This window comes from Lynx canadensis, chromosome F1, assembly GCF_007474595.2.
Source record: "Lynx canadensis isolate LIC74 chromosome F1, mLynCan4.pri.v2, whole genome shotgun sequence".
NCBI lineage: Eukaryota > Metazoa > Chordata > Mammalia > Carnivora > Felidae > Lynx > Lynx canadensis.
In genome coordinates, this window is record NC_044319.2 from 17,159,361 (window position 1) to 17,178,747 (window position 19,387).

Below are 19,387 nucleotides of genomic sequence, written 5' to 3' on the forward strand. Positions count from 1 at the left end.
GTAGAGGGAGAAGTAGCTTTGACTGAAGGCAACTGGTCTCTGCTGGGGTGGCGAATGCCATCCAGGCTGCACCTGCATGTGAGAGGATCCCCGCAGAATCGCTGCTGAGCAGGTCGGGTCTCCGACTGTTGTGACGTGGGCCTCTGTAGTCGTTTTTGGCATTGCCGCAGACTGGGGGGCTCGAACACCAGAAATGTGTTGTCTCACAGACTGGAAGTTCAAGATCAGGATGTTGGAAGGGTGGCTTCCTTCTGAGGGCTGTAGGGGAGAATCTGTTCTAGGCCTGTCTCTGCTCGCTGTCAATCTGAGGTGTCCCTTGGACTTGTAGAAGAATCACCCCAATCTCTGTCGTGTATCTTCACCTGGTGCTCTCTCTGGGTATGTGTCTGCCTCTGTGTCCAAATTTCCCCTTTTTATAAGGACACGGTCATATTGGATTCGGGTTGGCCCCAACGACCCCATTTAATCTGGTCATCAGCAAATGCCTTATTTCCCAACAAGGTCACATATATACAGGTACTGAAGGGTAAGACTTCGACATCTTTCTGCGGACACAGTTCAACGCATAACAGCATTCAAGAGAGGCTTGGGGCATTCAAAGCAGCAGTCTCTGCTTAGCGGAATGCCCTGGAGGCCAAGTTTGGCGTCCTGAGGGATGTGCTCAGAGAGGACGCCTCTCCTGTGGACAGGAAGAGTCCCAGGATGTCCCCCATGAGGGCAACTGAAACCAGAGCCACCGAGGGCCGGGGCATCCTGGAGCTGGCTGCTCTCTAACCACTGGCCTAGTGTGTTTCCATCACGGCTCTTTCCTTTTGGGGAGCAGTTCTAAGACCCAGGCAACTATCGTGCTCCCCGTGCAGGAAACAAATCTCTGCTTTAATTGCTTGTGCAATTAGTGCGCTCCTAGTGCCGGAGACGTCACCTGGAAAAGCACTTTGGCTAATTTGAATTTAAGCGGAGCTCTGAAATGACTGAGGGCCCTGCCGCGAGGGTCTGGGCACCCTCTCCGCATGCATTCCGCAGGCAGCCCCGGCCGGGAGAGCTTGAGCGGAAGCTGCTGGCATGTCCCCACCCCCACGCGCCCCTCACCCCTAGAGCGGAGGGGAAGCAGGCCGGGGTTGCAGGCGAGGAGGCAGCCGCCTAACAGCTGCCAATCCGCCGGGCGACCAGAAACAGAGCTGAAACTCGGGGAGCTCCGAGGAGGCAGAATGTAATTGTCTCGATTGGAATTTTCCTGGGCCACCAGCCAATCCTGCTTCCATCTTGTCGACCTAAGCATCAAGAATTTGCCTTTCATCATGCTGCTTGAGAGCGCCCTTCTCCTTTTCTGCCTCTTCAGACTCCTTATCTGAGCAAAGCACAAGGAAACCACTTTTCAAACAAAAAACGGTCTTGAAATTCAGAATGGAAGGCAGGCCTCGCGGCCCCCAGGAGATCCCGCCACCAGAGCAGGGCAGCAGGCAGGTGGGAGGGGTGGGAGAGGGGGGCTGACCTTGAATTCATCAGGAAGGGACATGGAGTAAGGTCATGCCGAGCCCTGATCAGTGTGGATTAAGTGAAGGAGAAGAAGAAGAGAGAAATGGGCAGAATTTAGTTCCTTTTTTTAGGTGTATGTTCAGTCCCTGGGGATCCCAAGATGTGTTCAGTAGAACCTCGGACCGGGGATCCTGTGGGTGGGGTGGAGTCTGGTACAGGAGCTGGGAGAAAGCCTCTCTCTTGGAATCAAACCCTGCCTTCTGTATGTCCTCAATGTCCACGCTTGCTGCCTGTTAGCAGGGAGGCTTTGCCCTCTCCCAGGGTGTCCCTCTGTGCAGACGGAGCCCCATTATAAGACTCCAGCCTCCCTCTTGCCTAGGCTGGGGAAGGTGGACTTTGTAGCAGGACCTGGGCACTGCCCTTCTGCTCCCCTCTCTCATGGGAACCCGCTGCTCCAGGGATCAGGCTTGTTCCTCCATGCTGTACGTAAATCCTAAGCTGAGTAGTCCTCCCAACTTCTGCCACATGGGGGCACTTGCCCAGGGCCGCAGGGACCATCACCTTGCGAGCCCATCTATAGCTCTAACACTAAGTTGCAGGCTCCAGTCTAGGGGATATTTTGGCTTCCATCTGTCGTATCCTTTGCTTTATTTATCAACTGATTTTAAACACCGCTAAAGGATACTGGTGCTGTTTATTGAACCACCCCGAAGCCCCTCGGCTGGCTTATCCCATCCCATAACAGCCCTTAGGCCACAACCCAGGTAGAATGCTCGAAGTAGCCATTCTTCTTCTGCTTTACCCCGCTGGGAGATGCTGGCTCTCAGATCTTACAGATGCTAGCAGTTTCCTTTGATCCCTGGACGACTTGGAGTTGGCAGAGACATTCTTTGATGTGTGACCTCTCCAGGGCAGAGATTCCAAGATTGAATCCGGGTCAGAGGGAGACTCACTATCTGATCCCAGCCCCTGTTGACCCAGTGAGAGTTCTGGGAAGGCCATCTTTGGATGGCGCCTGTCCCATTTGTCCCCAAGCTGGCCAGCCTGACGGGCTCCAAGAGAGTCCAGGAGCAGGTCACCGTGAGGTCCGGCCTTTGCGGACTGTGGGTGAAGCTCTTTCAGAGTCCTGATGGCCATGGGAAGGGGGGTGGTCATCACCGCGAGGCAGGTGGGCCTCCTCCCGCCTGCTGTGTGTGGGAGCAGGCCTCCCATTCGCCTTCTTGCTAGTGCTCGCGAAGGGCAGGATGGGTCCCAGAGCCTCAGGAGGAAGGTCTGCTGCTGTCGACACAAGGTGGGCTTCGCACAGCTCCGTGGGGTGCCAACGTGCTGTGTAGTTAGTATGAATTTATAGAATTATCACAGTGCCAGCAAATAGCAGCAAAGGACCTCGAAGGAGGGCGCCTTTCCTAAACTCGCACAAAATTGCCATTTGGGCCAGCAGTCTGGATGTGTAAGTCCTTTCAAGACAAACTTTTCATTCTACAAAGGAGATACCTGAGAGCCGTGGAGAAGAGTCTTTGATCAGGTCATGGATCTGGCTGGTGGCCGAGGCAGGACAAGCACCCAGTTCTCCTGAGCACCGGTGCACTGTGTCCCTCTGTGCTGTCACATAACTTCGCCGAGCCCCCCCCCCTCCCCCCCCACACACACCTTGCTCCCTTCTTGCAGTTTCTGTGATAACATGGTGCCCGGGCAATGTCACCTCACCCCCTCAGTACCCTTCTTGCCGCGACGACGGCACCAGCCAGGTCAACCCCCTCTCCCTCCCTGCGCGCACCCCCCCCAAGCCTACCTGTTGTGAACTGGGTGGTCGTGGACTGGCTCTCGTTGGTCCCACGGACGGCACTGACCCACACCTCATAGCGGGAGCCGGGCCGCAGGGCCTGCACTGAGTATTGGCTCAGTGGGGGCTGGAGCCGGAAAGTGGTCTTCCCGCCTTCCCCGCCCACCAAGCCATACTTCAAGAGGATGAAGTCGACTTTGGCTCGAGGTGGGGTCCACTCCACGAAGGCCACGGTGTCCGAGACATCTCGAACCAGGATCTGTGTTGGCCCATCAATGACTGAATGAAAAGGATCAAATGGAAACAAGAGTTTGAGAAGTGGGTGTTTGAAATCAGCTCTCTCCTTTCCTCCTTCTGTTAACTTGATCAAAGAGAGGATGGGTGTTATTATCCCAATTTATAGATGGGGAAAATGGGACACAGTAAGATGAAATGGTTTTTTTCCTGAGGACACATAGAGGCAACAGGGGAAGTGACATTGGAAGTCAGTTCCCCTGAATCTTGCTCTCACCAGGCTACGGCTTTTCTGTGCTGTCACTTCCTCATTTGGGCAGGGGAAGGGTACCTATTGCTTGAGGCCAGCACAGCTTCCTTCTGGAGGTAATGGGACAGAGAGCTGAGAACTGTGCTTCTGGTATGTTTTTCTGCCCTTCTCTTTCTTTGAGCCCTGAGGAAAGATCTACCAAATCATCAGCCCCATCTAAACATCTGAGACTTCCAACTCAGTTGCCAAAGGGGGTATCATGAATATCCAAAAGATATGCTTGCTCAGCCACACCTAGAACTCAGTCAATCCAGTTGCTAAGTCCATACCACAACCCAACAGACATTTGTATGTGTGGACGTAAAACATGCCTTCTGGGGAAACTTGCTTCTCTGGGAAAAAAAAAAAAAAAAAAAGAACTCACTTTAGGAATAGTATCTTGTAGGCTATTTTTCCCCACCTGTTCTTGCATATTCCTGAGCTAGGAGGGCACCTCACACACGGGAAGTCCCTCAAGGTTATTTAGCAGCGTATGTCCCTCCTGAGCCCTGGCCTCTGGCACTGAGCAGCGGAGGGGAACATCACTGTGGGGTGGCTGGTTTCCTAGGGGGCCCACTGTCCATGGTTCCAGCACCCACTTGGGGTCCTCTTCATATTGAATTAGTGGTGGGGTAGAGAAAAGGGAGAGAATGTAGAATGGAAATAGAAAAAGAAAGAGCTTAGTGAGGACAATAGAGAATGGTGTTCTCAACTCCTCGCGGTAGTTCCGCAAGGCCATTGTGTCCTTCTTGAATTACTCATGATCTTCTCAAAGAGTAGTCCCAGCTTCCATGTTTGCTTTTAGAATATGACTACACCTCTCTGGCTGGAGTTGATTAATATTAATATTAGTCTTAATGTTCTTCAAGGATTTGGAATTGGAACCAGAGACTCAGGTTCTCTGGTTAGCTGGTTTGGGACCATGGAGAGCCAGGGCTGGTGTGGCCATTGTCTACCATATTCACACATAAGTGTGTGAATGATTTAGAGAGGGAGACAAAAAAGGTGGGGAGGGGGTTAGAGAAGGAAGAGGGTGATTTATAATAAACACATATTTAGGGGGCATATTGTCACTTGCTGACACAAAGCTCCAAAAACCTTTGGAATTTCCTAAGTGATGAGAGTGATAATGTCTTTTGTTATGTTAATGAGGCGAGGAAGGGGCTGCCTGCCCGAGTAGTAAGCCATGTGACCTCTGGTCCACAACTGTTTCTGCCTGTGTAATGAAGCCTTCATAAAAACCCAAAGGGACTAGGTTCAGAGAGCTTCCAGGTTGGGGAACCAGAACCACATGGTTCCACGTGCACCATGCTGGGCCCCCAATTTTTCAGGTCCTTGCCCTGCGTATCTCTTCATCTGGTGTTGATTAGTGTCCTTTAATATCCTCTGTAGTAAACCAGTAATCCAGCAAATGGATTTCCTGAGTTCTGTGAGCACCTCTAGCAAATTAATCAAATCCGAGGAGGGGGGTGGTGGGAGCCTGATTGATAGCTAGTTGGTCAGAAACAAAGGTAACAACCTGGACTTGAAGCAATTGGCATCTGAAGTAGAAGGCAGTCTTGTGGAACTGAGCCCTGGACCTATGGAATTTGCTGTTGTCTCTGGGTAGATAGTGTCAGAATTGTGTTGAATTGTAGGATGGCCATCTGGTGTCTCAGAGAATTTCTTTGTGTGGGGACCTCTATCTTCAACACACACACACACACACACACACACACACACACACACACACACGCTGGGATTGGTGCAGAATTTTAGGAACAAATATACATAGAGAAGCAGAAAGGAGTGACTGTGTGGAGCTTCTAGAAAGACAGAGAGAGTAACCTGAATCTGACTTTCCGTTTTCTGGTTCTCGTTTTTTTATGACACCCAGATGCATTCTGGTCCTAGGGTTTTAGAAGATACTCTTTGTCCTTCCAGTAAATATTCTTTTTTGCTTTAGATAGTATAAGAAAGTTTTTCTTTCTTGTTCCCAGAGAGTCTTGACTAGGACTGTTTTTTTTAAACCAGTCCACACTGGACCACCTCCTACTGTCTCCAAAATGGAGCGTCTCCCTCAGGATGGACTCAGTTTGACTCTGGGCTTCTCAATCAGGACATTTGCCTGGTCACTCCACCCTCTTTCTGGGTCTAGCCCAGTCCTGTTCTCTATTAACCAGCTTAGGATTTTTGGCTTAGCATCCACCAAAATGAAAATCACCCGGCCATTTTGTACCACCTGGCTTGGAGTTCAAATGAAGTTCTGTTTTTCATATTTGGGGTAATAATGATTTAACAGAACACATCCAGATGTTTTCAGCATGCTGAACTTAATGGTTTCAGGTAACTTGGACCCTTTAAATTTAATTTAATAGTGAAATGGGAGAAATGGTCTTCTAGCTGCTGTATAAGCATAAAGCCTGAAACCTGAAACATAGATACTCAGGAAATGGGTGTTGAGTAAAAGGAATGAGTGAATATTCTCTGTGTCCATGTGAAAGAAGGGGAAGCATTTCAAAGAGCTGGAGCTTCTTGAGAAAAAAGAAAAGAAGATGTCACAGAGACTCCGATGACCATGTAAGGCTTTGGTCCTCCAATTCTTTAAATCTCCAAGACCCTAATCGGAGTGGATTGTCCATATTAGTGTATGATCTGCAGCACAAATCTGGCTCTAGCTGCAGGAGGTCTTATAATTTGCATTCCCCAGAGGGCCTGCCTGGAAGAGAAGCCAGTCTGAGTGTCTATGAGGACTCAGAACTTCACAGGAGGGGGTTGGTGTAGGTCAGACCTTAGCAGAAGGAAATAATTAAATAATCATTTCCTGAAAACAGCAGACAGGGTTTGGAGACAGTCATCTCTTCTGTAGCCACTCTTGGATTCTGCCCTTCTGTTGGCCACTTAGTAGTGGTGTCTCGATTCCAGTCAAGTTGGTATCAGCTTGCTTTCAATTAAGTCCTAATTTCTGAACAAACACATGTTCTACTCAAAAAGTAAACTGGAATAAATATTTTTCTTTTCATTTCTTCATGACTCGGTACACAATGCCAAGCTATTAACTAGGACATTTTTCTTAATTGAAAAAAAAAATCTGCCTAATGTTACCACAGATTTTTAAATCTGGAATTTGAATCTTAGGGAACTTCCAAGCCAAAAAATATGGCAAATTTTGCAAAAATGTGGTTTGAGTAGAAGACTGAGGCAGGGTTAGACTATCTTCCCCAAGTGTGGAGGAAGAACTTTCTACAGCTGTAATGCTCTTCTCTGCCCTCTTCTGAACCATCTTCTTTGTCTAGGCTTTTGTTTTCCACTCATGCTTGCTTCATATCAGTTCACAGGAATGACTGGGGGACCTGAAACTTTCCATCCCAGAGGAAGAGCACATGTCATGAAATGTCAGGTTCCAGCATCACCTTTGGGATAGAGTTGTGGAAAAGCTGTAGTCACTGGCGCCTGAAGAAATTTCTACAGAGTACTTTTAGGTTTTGTGGCTATGGAGTAGTTTCTTCTAAAACATGTTTGCAGTAGAACAGTAGTTTTAAAGCCTTTGTTGGGGAAATAATACTCTTTTCTCTTAAATAACAAAATCTTAAATGACGATACAAAATACAAAACACGTGGCGCTGCCTTGGTTGGAGGGTGTGTTGGGTCTGGATGTGGGTGTGATCAGAGGCTCAAATCTCCCCTTCGTCCTTGCCCTGAGCCACTGCCATGGAGCCCCAGTGCTCTAATGGAACATAATCTAATGCCACAATAGTTTAAAACCAATGTTTTCTAGACTGAGCATAAGCCTCAGCACCTGATGCTATTTAGTTTGGATCTAATTAGCAAAGTATGAATCACCAGCCCATAAACATGGTCTCATTACATGGTGTTGTGGTTCCTCTTTCTGGCCAACTTGGCCTTTGTCCTAAACTCATGACTGGCTTTCTTAGGTGTCAGTGTGGGTTTATGAAAAATAAAGCTGTACCAATATTCCCCTATCTCAGTTTCTGTTAACTAAAAGGGGAAAATGCTTAACTTTTGAGTCTCAGCTCCCCTATCAATAAAATGAGAACCAAAAATGATACCAGATGCTATTTGTAACTTTTGAGAAGTTCTTGGGAAGGGCACATGCATATGCATCATATTTGTTAATTTACAGTATTAAAGTTGGCCTTCCTTTGTTAGCTAAGAAAACAAGAAGGCAAAATATGGCACAGGTACTGAATCAAATCTAGAGACAATGATCTTGCATAAGATTAACTGTGGGGATGAAATAATAATCAACTTAAGTCATCACCTTAAACAGTGTCCCAACCCACGCTTCCTGGTTTCGGATGATTTGTTTCCGCCTGCTCTCACTCCTAAGTGTGTTCTCTGAGTATGTGTGCATGCACTTGGTATTGAACACTCACCTGCCATCAGCAAAGTGCTAATCACTTTGTGTGCTTTTTCTGATTTAATCCTCACATCAACTCAAAGAAGGAGGTATTGTTGTTCATCATTAGAAAGTGATGGGAAGTTTGGGAAGGGTTGGATGACTTTCTCCAGATCTCACAATAGATAGGAGTGAGTTCTTGCTGGTTCCAAAGCTCAAGATACTAAGGGGTGGCAAACGAGGCCTCTTTAAGATCAGAAGAAATACACTGGAAATCTTAACAGAAAATTCCCCCATAGAATACGCTCCCAGATTTCTGTGCTTGCAAGGATTGGCAGTAGGGAAGATGTTCAGCTAAGTATCTGGTAGGGTAGCTCTATCTCCAGGTACCCAAATCATCTTCAGCTCTGGGAGAAAACCTGGCACCCTCTGTCTCTCTATTTCTTGGGCAATCTGCAGTCCTTTCTCCAGAGTGACCTAATGGATAGGCATAGGAAGAAGGTTTGGAGGCACTCACCGGTAGAGACGCTGGCCGAGGTAGGGGGGCTCCGGGCTTGCTCTTTCAGAGCCACCACATTGACAATGTATTCCTCCCCCGGCTTTAGTCCTGTCTGATTGAAGGATGTTACATCACTGGGGAGCTGTGCAATCACCCCTCCTTCATTATTCTGGAGGGTGGGAGGAAGGGAGAAGCAGAAAAAGCAGAAGAGAAAATCACCGGGAGAGAAAAGTGTGAAATATTGATGGTAAATTGTGAATTAAAACTGGGGCCCACATCTATTCTTGATGCTGACAGCTGAATATCTGGGGCCAGGAAAAAGTCCCAGTAGACTCAGTAAGAATCCTATCACTCTATGAGATTTGGCAAACGGAGAATCCATTTTCAAGAACATTTCTTTGGCCTTTCCTTAGTCTATTGAGTTTGCCAGTACAAATTGGTCATAAGGTGATGTCGATTTACTCTTGCCAAAGATTCAATGTTTGATGGTTACGGCTAACATCCATCAGATTTTTTGGCATTATTATGAGCATGCCCTTGGCTCTTGAGAAGAGTATACTTGTGTCTGTGTACGTGTCTGTGAACATCTTCACGTATACACAACATTTTTCACACTGAGACATTTTCAGTTTTTGAATGAGCTGAACTATCATTTTGCTCTATCTGGAGTTTCTCATGGTGTTACACTGGATGCAAATCTGTCAATCTCTTGTTTTCCCTTCACCCAGATGAGTTAGGAGTCAGTGATACTACGAGCTATGAAGTACAAAGAAGAGAAAAAGAGAGCATGGAACAAAGAGTAACACAAAGAAGAGAGGAAAGAGACAAGTCGGTGGATGAGGAAATGAGAAAGATGAACCTGATGATGTTGGGTCCAGGATCATCTACCTATCTGTTGGCGTCTGTTATTATGCATTTTCTATGTGTGTCCCTGGAAATGGAGGGGACAAGAAGACTCTTTGTGTCACTTCCTTTCTTCCCTATTCTTTGGACTTTGTTTATGTCCCCCTGGAGTGCCCTATACGTAATTTATAGCCATACCCATAAATCAATGTGACACATGCCCCTCCGCCCCTTCCCCACCCCTCCTCCCTCAGCCAGTGGCGGCAACCTGCGGATCACACAGTTATTCTCTGTGGCCATGTGTTTGATCTTGGCATGCCCTGGCCAAGGTCTTATTTAGAATTTTACGTATTAGATATTAAACAGGCAAACCTAGCACAGGTTTGTTTTTTTTTCCTGCCTCAGATCAGGGTGATAGGATTCTCTCTGCCCTGTTATACACCCAGCTGCTTACCATACATACTTTAGTGGCCATGTTAATGCAGATAAGACATATAAGAAGGTATTTGTACAGAATGCCTGTTCAGATATATTTAGCTTGCTGCGACACAACTACATCCATCTAGAAGGAAAGTCCTGATTTAGTGGACAGAACCTTGCGATAGGAAGTGGAAACCTGGGTTCTTATTTTAAGCCTGCCACCAACCAGCTATCTAATGTTCTTTAAGTTTGCTGAGTTTTAATCTCTATAAACAAACTAGATGTAGGGGCGCCTGGGTGGCTCAGTCAGTTAAGCATCGGACTCTAGCTCAGGTCATAATCTCCCGGTTCGTGGGTTCAAGCCCTGTGTCTGGCTCTGTGCTGACAGCTCAGGTCTGGATGAAGGCTCAGACTTTGTGACTCTGTGAACTTGAGGCCTTTTGTAGCTCCAGCAGTCCATTCCTCGAAGAATTTTGAAGTAAAATGATGGTGAGATCTCTGTCTTGTTAGCCAAATATGTGTCATCTGTCATTGAGTCTGATGAATGACTGAAAAAATGCTATTTGATATTGAAAGATGAAGATGGGGATAAGGCACCTGAGTGAACATTATGCTCCCACGAGTGCTACAGTTAGGGAGGGTATCAGTCGGGTCAACAAATTCTGGAAAATCGGAACTAGGCAGGCACCTCTGGCAATTTGGAAAAGTTTGTTCTAGACGAACAGAATAAAATACTTACTTCAAAGAATAGGAAGGAATCAGGATACCTTTTTAACTCAAAAACTAATAGCATAATTTGGTTAAGGGAAAAATCTTCTCAGTTAATATGTTACAAAAGGTGTTTCGGGGTTACGCCTCTGACCTTCAGAGACTGAGGCCACACAAGCTGACTTTTGGTGCATCTTCTGCATGGAATGAAGCTATGTGACGGGTTCAGTCTGGCTTTCCCTGTGTCCTAAAGAGAAGCCCCACAGTTTTGAAGCTTTGGTTTTCAGACTCGCTAAAATCATAGCTTGCCAAACCCTAGAGCTGAGCAGAGAGCTGGGGCCTGGTGGCTGCTTCCCACATCCTGTCTTCCAAGGCCAGGCTGGTAGGCTCAGGGCCACTCTTGCTAGTCAGTCCCCACCATGCTTTTGTGAGCCCAGACACCACAAAGGTCCCTTTGTATCCTTAGTGGCATGGAAAGAGGTATTGGGCAGTGTCCTCCTTGAAGCCCCGGATTCCAAGTTGAGGGTACGAACACTCCACATAAGGCTGGTTAGCAGTGTGGCAGATGGGCGTTACCTTTGGAATGAAGCTGATCTCCCATCCATCGAAGGAGAATGAGAAGGGCTCCCATTGCACCTCTACAGTGGTCTCCGTGATCGTCTTGAAGTGTAGCCCTTGAGGGGTAGAGAGATCTGGAACACAGCAATGTGGGTGACCATGTCATGGCTGTCCCTGGCAGGGACAGAGAGCATCACCTGGGGCTTTGCCTGGGTACGATCCCTCCACACCACGGGTCTGCTGGGCAATCTCAATCTTACGACAAACACCGTGGGTCCCACGTGCAGGACTGGCCTGCTCTGTCGTGGCCCTGGTGCCGCTCTGTATTGGTGAATGAATACTTGAGTGAGCTTAACAAACATCATCTAATAACTACTTTTTAAATGCTTTCTATTGCATAATAGGTGACCAAAGACACCCTTTCCTTTCCTTACTAATGTGGCAAACCTTGGTATTTAATATGATGCCTTTCTCAGAGAATTTGAACACTACCTTTGGAGGCTCTAAGGATTCCTGAGAGGCAATAAAATGTCCCCATTTCACACCCGGGAAGAGAGGTACAGAGACGGTTGGCTAAAGATGTGGAGAAGGCCAACTTCAGAATAAAGACTAGAACGCTTTTCTTGGTCATCTGACGGGCAGTCTGAGTATTCTGCTTAGCCCACATCACTAAGTCTCGGATGGTCTAAGAGTTCCATTTCACATACACAAGGAAAGCAGAGGCACACACATAGGACAATGGCGGACACTGGGAATTTGGCTCTCATTCCACTGTCTCCCTCTTTTCTCTGGTTCTCCTTCATTATTTGTCCCTTAGCTCCCTCAGTCACCTTTGCCTCACTTATCTTGTTTTTAATTTCCTTTTTTAATCGCCCCCTATCTGACCCCCATCCGCACACACGCACACGCACATGCACACACGCACGGGCATGCATAGGTTCCGTGAGGTGGAGCTATGCCTGTCCTAATGGAGTTCCAATTACCAGCCCTGAAATACGGCAGCATGACTTTTCTCAGTTCTCCAGGGAGCCTGCTCCCGTTTTAGCTTTGCCTCTCATGGGATATTCCATTGGAAAACTGACAGATTCTCATCCCTCTTGTTTGGAAGCTTCCTCGGTGCTTCTGGGTTGAAAGGCAGGTCTGATTCTGAACCCACTCGAAGGCACGTCAGGTGAGTTTACATGATTTTGTCCTTGTCACCTGGGAGCTTGCCTGAGGGGATGCCCTGAATTGACATAATAAACGCCGTGGGGGATGGAAACCTCATCACGGTGTGTGCACTTGGACCGGAGAGGAGACGCCTGGGAGTCGGGCCAGCCACTTGCTGTGGTGACTCATCCCGGAGCAAGGTGGGAAAAGCGGCAGATGGTGACCTGCCTCTCTGCACAATCATTGCAGATATTTAAAACTGGTTCTCAGGCACCAGAGGAATTTAAAAAAAAAAAAAAAGGTCAAATATAAACAGAGATAATTATAGGCATATTTACAGAGTCGGCATTCATACGGGGAATCCAGTATTCTAACAAGATCTCTGTCACCTGCAAAGCAAGGGGATGGGACGATTTCTTGCATTCTTTCCTCTCTGCCTGTCCCTGTCCTTCAGAATGTGATTCAAGTCCGTGAAACCTTCAAGACCTTCTCTTTTTTCTTTGACCTCTCCTTTCTCTGAACTTCCATGGCATTTATTATCCAAATACCATCTTGTCCTTTGGGACCTACATAAAATGGACTGAGATCTCTTATCCCTTATTTGGTGATAGGTCCCATTTACTGACCCAGGGGCTTCTGTTTCATGGTTACTATCTTGTTCCAGTTTCTTGCTACCTCTAAAATCTCTGTGCAACGTAGTAAAAAGCATTTGGTCTTTGTCCCTCATTCTTGGCACACAGCTCCTAAAACTTTTGGAATCTCCAGAGCGATAAAAATATCTTTTGTATGATTGTGAGATAGCTAGATAGCTGGTTTCCAGAAAAGCCATGTCACGATTTAAGAGATCAGAACCTTCAACCCATCTTCCAACCTCCAGGGAACAGGGGGAGATGCACTGGAGACTGAGTTAATTACCAATGGCCAGTGATCGATTCAATCGTGCCTACATGATGAAACCTCCACAAAAATCTCTAAATATCAGGGTTGGGAGAGTTTCCAGGTCGGCGAACACGCTGAAGTGCTGGGAGGGCGAGGTGGCCAGGAAGCCACATGGAAGCCCCCCCCCCACCCCCACCCCCCGACCCCTTGCCCTATGCATCTCTTCATTTGCTTGTTCCTGAGTTGTATCCTTTATAATAAAGCAGTGCTGGTAAGTCAAGCACTTTCCCAAGTTCTGTGAATTTCTAAGGAGTTGTCCAACCCAAGGAAGCGTTGCGGGAAACTGTTGTGGGCCAATCAGAAGTGCCGGGAACAACTTTGGACCAGTGACTGGCACCTGACCGGGCAGTTCTGTGAGATACAGGCCCTAACCTGTGGGATCTGACGCTAACTCCAGGTAGATGACGTCAGAATTGAATGGAATTGGAAGTCACCCAGCTGGTGTCTGAGAGCTGAAGAAGCAGTATTGGAAAAGATGATTTAAGAAATCAGAGGTGTCTAAAGAAAAAAAAAATAACAGTGCCTTTGTTTCTTCTCCTTCTTCTCCTCCTCCTCCTCCTTCTTCTTCTCCTCTTTGATGTAGCCAATGTTAATACTTGGTATGCAAGCTTTTAAAAATTTTCTGTGTTTAAATAAAATACATGTAAAACACAGATATGCACCTATAGGAATTTCTCCCCGTTCTGGAGAAAAAAGAAAAGCTCTTGTTTATGGCGAGCAGTTTAGCTGGCCTCTGCCTCTGTCTCCACCTCTCTTTCTCTCCACTGAATCTTTCTAAACTATGCTCTGGAGCTTTACCTTTTATAATCAAGACGGACTCTATTTTGCTAAACAAAAGACCATGAAGAAATTATGCCACTTCTCTCTGAGGAGAAGTGGGTGTTGTCAGTGTGGTTTTAAATAAGATTTTTTTTCCCCACTCTGCTATACACTTACCATCTGTAACATACCATTTAGCACTTGCTTATTATACGTCCTATTTCATATCTCCTCGTTTTGAATCCCTAACTAGATTCAAAGTCTGCATAAGTCTCGTACTTTCTTTGACTTCTAATCAGACTCAAGCTTATAACAAGTCAGAACTCAATAATTGGTTTTTGTCCTTTTGGTTCTATAATTGATGGGAGCTGCCTGCATTTGGAAATTCTCTTAATCGGAAGTGCCTTTTTAATGATTTACCCTTTACTAAGTGGATCACGTTGTTGGAAGCCCTTTTCCTCAAGAGCAATGATTATTGCAGGCATCCCCGAAGAATTTAGAAAAGACACTGCTATCATGAATGCCCATGATCTCATGTAGGAGAAAAGAAAAATGAAGTAGGATGGGGAAATGTTACGTACGGGTGGCCACCTTGGCAGTGATGGGAAGGCTGAGGATGTTGCTAATGACAGCGTAGACGCTGATGTTGTAGGTGAGACCTGGCTCCAGCTCCGTGATGGTGACACCACTCCAATCTCCAGGTACCCGCCGCTGGAGCTGGAGGCCCCCCAGGGCCGTCGGCTGGTAAGAGATCACATATTCCGTCACTGCCATCGGCCCGTCCCATTCCAGCTCAATGGACCTGTCGCTGATACCAGCCACTCGCAAGTCCTCTGGAGGGGCAACTACCGGGAGGCAATACACAGATAGCATGAGCTCAGAGGACTGCCTTCCCCATCCTGGACTCAACTCTCTTCCTCACATCTCACCCCACATGCCTGTCTGTATGTTCTACTCCCCTCGCTGGCCTTGAGTGATTTGTAACTCCCTTTTGTTGTCTTTTCTGTGCTCAGTATTTCTATCTCCACGGGGCCCTGAGTGAGTGGTATGCTGGAGCCTGCTCTCGCTGGCTTGCGAAAGTTGAATGTCAGATTTTCAGGAGTTTTTCAAGACAGCTGTTACACAGAGCCATCGTTAAAGATTAAACTTTATAAATTTACAATTAAGTAAACTGTATTAAACACAAGGTAGTAAATACTCAAAACTCGTCCCTTTCAAGTTATTCCACTAAGTTTTACTCTTATCTACGTCCTTGAGGTGGTTTACATGTGTTGTCCCTCTCTGGTGGAGATACTGTATGATTGCATTCTACTGCAAAACTGTTCCCGACCCCATGTTTAGTGATGTATGTCATGTTGGTGTTTTGAAATTGGCCGTGGAAGGAGTATTTCCACCATGGACACTGGCAAATGCTACAAAGCCAGGTTTTTAATTTTTTCCCTTAGAGAGTTAGTTGTTACATATTTAACAGCACACAGCTGGCCAACGTTTCTGGTAGTGTAATAAGTGTATGTCACCAGATTACCCTGGGAACCAATATTTGATTTAGCAAGTGGGAATAAAGGCTTATGCCTGGTTATCTTACAAAGTATAAGAAGCCAAAACAGTAAGTTCTGGGTGCCATGGACCTATGAAGGCCTTCAAATGGTTTATCGTATTATTTTCCCTTTTAAAAAGACAGTGTTTAAGATTTGAAAGAAATGTAACTTGTGTTAAACTAATTTTTATTAGCCTTGATCTTGGGGATGATGATAAAGAGGCATTCTTGAGGGCTTTGCTTTTTCTCTCTTGTTCCACTTCTCAAATGTTACTCAAAGTATCACCCAAGAATAAACCTCACTGAAATAGTCTTTCATGTATGGTTCCCATAGGAAGTGAAGACGCACCACTAGTGTGAGTATTAAATAATTGAACCTTTGAGCCCAATTGGGGGGTGTGCCTGTCATGGGACCTGCCCAGAGATTAAATTTTAAAAAATTGGAAATATATTTAAATCATTGTAATTAACTCATAAATTTACATGTAGTGAAGACTGTAGTTAGCTTATGAGTTGCCGTTGGCTTTGAGCCTCTCCTCTGAATGTTCTCACTCTTTCACCTCCACAAAAGCACAGGGCTGAGCCAGCTGCCATTCACAGGATCATGTGAGTGGGGAGCACTCTTGTGCTCACACAGGTGCCCCCAGCTCCTCGGCAGAGGCAGAGATAACTAGCCCTTTAACTCAGACTCATGGGATGGAAATTAGGAACATATATTTGCGGTGTTTGGCATTTGCTTTGACTGTTTTCTTCCCCAAACTATTCATTGTATAAAACCATCTAGAAAGCAGAGCTCTCTCTGATTGAAGATGGCGAATGCTGACTGAAACAAAAAAATCATAAACATTCGGGGTTTTTTTTCATTTATAAGACCAAATACATGTAAATGAGATTTCAATAATTAAACTTCAAACGATCATTTATAAGCTCATATCATTTCTTTTTTTTTTTTTTTTTTTTTAATTTTTGGGACAGAGAGAGAGACAGAGCATGAACGGGGGAGGGGCAGAAAGAGAGGGAGACACAGAATTGGAAACAGGCTCCAGGCTCCGAGCCATCAGCCCAGAGCCCGACGCGGGGCTCGAACTCACGGACCGCGAGATCGTGACCTGGCTGAAGTCGGACGCTTAACCAACTGCGCCACCCAGGCGCCCCAGCTCATATCATTTCTAATGCTGACATTATTAAAGCTTTGAAGGGTGCTGAGATCTTTGGGATAGCCTGTGTGATGCATGCCAGCCCCTGGACCAAGGCAAGATGGGTTTATATATAGAATGTGTCAGTGCTTTGCATGATTATACTGAGCATTTATTGTATCCCAGGCACAATGCCAACCATTCTTGGATTATCCCATTTCATTCTCTTACCAACACTATGAGATAGGTATTATTATCACTCCTATTTTATAGATGAGGAAACTGGCTCCCACAATCAGCAAACACAGAAGCTAGGATTTGAATGAGGCATAATGGTTCTAGAACCTCTTAGTCAGTAAACAATTATCACTCTACATTTGCCCAGCATTTCCCGGTCTATAAAACATGTTCAGACACACCATCTAAATGAAATGTTAAGAAGTCCTTTAATGGCAGCCTTATGAGGTAGATTGGGTAGATATAACGATCCCAACTTTATAAGTGGAGAAACTGAGACCCAGGTTAAGGGACTTGCTAAAAAATTCAAAGAGTTGGGTCAGAATTGGTTCTCAAACCCATATCTTCTGTACCTAGCGTTCTTTCCCCTACAATTTGTAGGACAGGTTACGGATTGTGCCAGATGCCTTTTTTCATTTATACACAGCCATCTAAAGTAAATTGCAGTAAAGGAGAGTTCAGACTATTCTTTAGGACATGAATTCTGGATTGGTGCTTATCCTAGAGGTAAGAAACTTATTGTAAAAAGGATTCTCTACTGCTTGCCTCTTGCGATCCAACACAACTGATTCCAAGTTGCCTAAGTGGGACTTCTCCTGTCATAGTCACAGAAATGGCCATTCCAAATTTCAGGTCATCAATAACTCCTAGAGTGCTTGGGATGAGTCAGTGTATTCCTTTTTGGTTCATTCTCCCAGAAAATAAAGCGAATAATGATCCAAGCAGAGAATTTTGGGATTTTAAGGTAAAAAGGGAGTATAGAAGGATTTTTTATCTTGACAGCTTAACTTGGCAAGTTTTTTATCTTGAGACCTGAGCCTGGTGGTAAGCATTGCCTTCACTTGTGATGAGAAAGCAGCAATGGTGTTGTTTGTGGTGGAAGGTACTCTTGGGGGCCGTGGCTCAATGGAAGAAGCCAAGACCACCACCATTCATTCTATGCCTCAGCGGCAGCCGTGTACTGGGATGTCAGTAATTCTCATAAAATGAAATGGTATTGAGCTATTAAAAAACACTGTAGAACAGCCATATGCCTTGATTCAATGAGTCTGGGATGGAAGCAAAATGTTCGTGGTCTTACTTTCTTTGGGATTCTGACTTCGAACTTGGGGGAAGAGCAGACAATTAAAAAGGAATAAACTGTGGCTTGAAGAATCAGAGTTGCTTATCCGCAAAGATTCCATGCCGTTGACTTTTTAGATCTTGCCTCAGTTGTGCACATATGTGGTGAGAGCAGTTGGAATTAGTTCCACGAAGTGTCTTGCTCCAAGGAGCGAGTAATTTCAGGTACCAAAGGTTGGCTGGCTGCAGTGCAGGCAGAGGCAGAGGCTGACGTTGATGGATCTCCGCAGGTCTGACTGAAGTCCAGGGAACAGCAATCTGGATTGTTTCAAGTCCCTGCTCTGGTGGTTCTTTAATCCTGCTGACTCATGGGGAGTTTTGGCCAGCTCACTGGACAGATCCTGTGCTAACCTCCTTCACTGGGGGCAGACGTGGACAAATAGTTTAACGTGCTTCTCTACCCCACCTCTAACACCTTAAAAACTCATTTGACAGGGCTCAGCTTTCCTATCAAAAGATTATTTCTTTATGTATGTGGCTCTTAAAATTTTTATTTTTCAATTCCGCTCTAGTCAGCAGCCTGGAGAGGATTAAAGAGTGCTAGAAGTTGGTAGGAGACCAGGGTTCTCATTCTTTCTCCGCCATTAATTAGCGGTCTGGCTCTGGAAAAATCTTTCTGTCTCTCTGGACTGCTGCTTTTTAAATTTGTAACATGAGAAGCCCAGTGTAGCTTCTTTGTACGGCCTGTTTTGAGTGCTCATATTCATGCATTTTTTGTTCTATTATCTTTACACGGCCAGAGAACAGAGGCAGAAAGGTTGAGATTTTGTCCCATGGCATGCTATGAGCAAAGATCAAGGCTCAGAGTCAAATATAGTGGCCTTGTTGACACTATTCAATTGTATCCAAGCTCTAGTGGTCTAGGGGGGGCTCAGAATGAAGCCCACACAGTGGGCAGCTATTTGCCATGGCCTTGCCAAAGAGAAAAGAATGACACGTGCAGAGGTATATTTTGTGGCTCTCCACGAGCTCACCTTCCTTGTTCTCTCTCCTGTCCTCACTCCTGCTGGCAAGGGAAGCAGTGACGCTGTGGTGTGTGCATCTGGCCAGAAATGGCAAACAGTGGGTAAACAGCCCCCTCTCCCACAGCCTTTTCACAAAGAGCAAGCAAAGTAGCACTTTAGATAATGACCTAGATACTTCTCTGGAAGAGACCTGTAGTGTTTGGTTTGAAAGGCAGGCATTGAGAGCAGCACCTCCTGCAACGAGTGGTGGCTCCAGGGTTGCTATAGAAACAGGTGGAGGTTATGCAACTGTCCTTCCTCACATGCTTGGGGAACCTGTGAAGTAATTCATCCGGGCCTCCGGAAGTCTTCTTCAAACAGCACAGAGGTAACGTATTGGAGGTAACATGTGTTC

The 19,387-nt window shown here is 46.1% G+C and overlaps 1 protein-coding gene across 2 annotated transcripts in view; it reads right to left on the minus strand.

Annotated features, from left to right (window-relative positions):
• The window catches only part of TNR (tenascin R), a 414,724-nt gene that overhangs the window by 66,498 nt on the left and 328,839 nt on the right, over positions 1-19,387 (minus strand). For both annotated transcript variants that reach the window (XM_030303382.1, XM_030303381.1), the window contains exons 5-8: positions 14,578-14,841; positions 11,168-11,283; positions 8,639-8,789; positions 3,269-3,538 (exon numbers count right to left, since the gene is read on the minus strand). In XM_030303382.1, the coding sequence (XP_030159242.1) occupies positions 3,269-3,538; positions 8,639-8,789; positions 11,168-11,283; positions 14,578-14,841 (801 nt within the window). The remainder of the gene's footprint in view (positions 1-3,268; positions 3,539-8,638; positions 8,790-11,167; positions 11,284-14,577; positions 14,842-19,387) is intronic.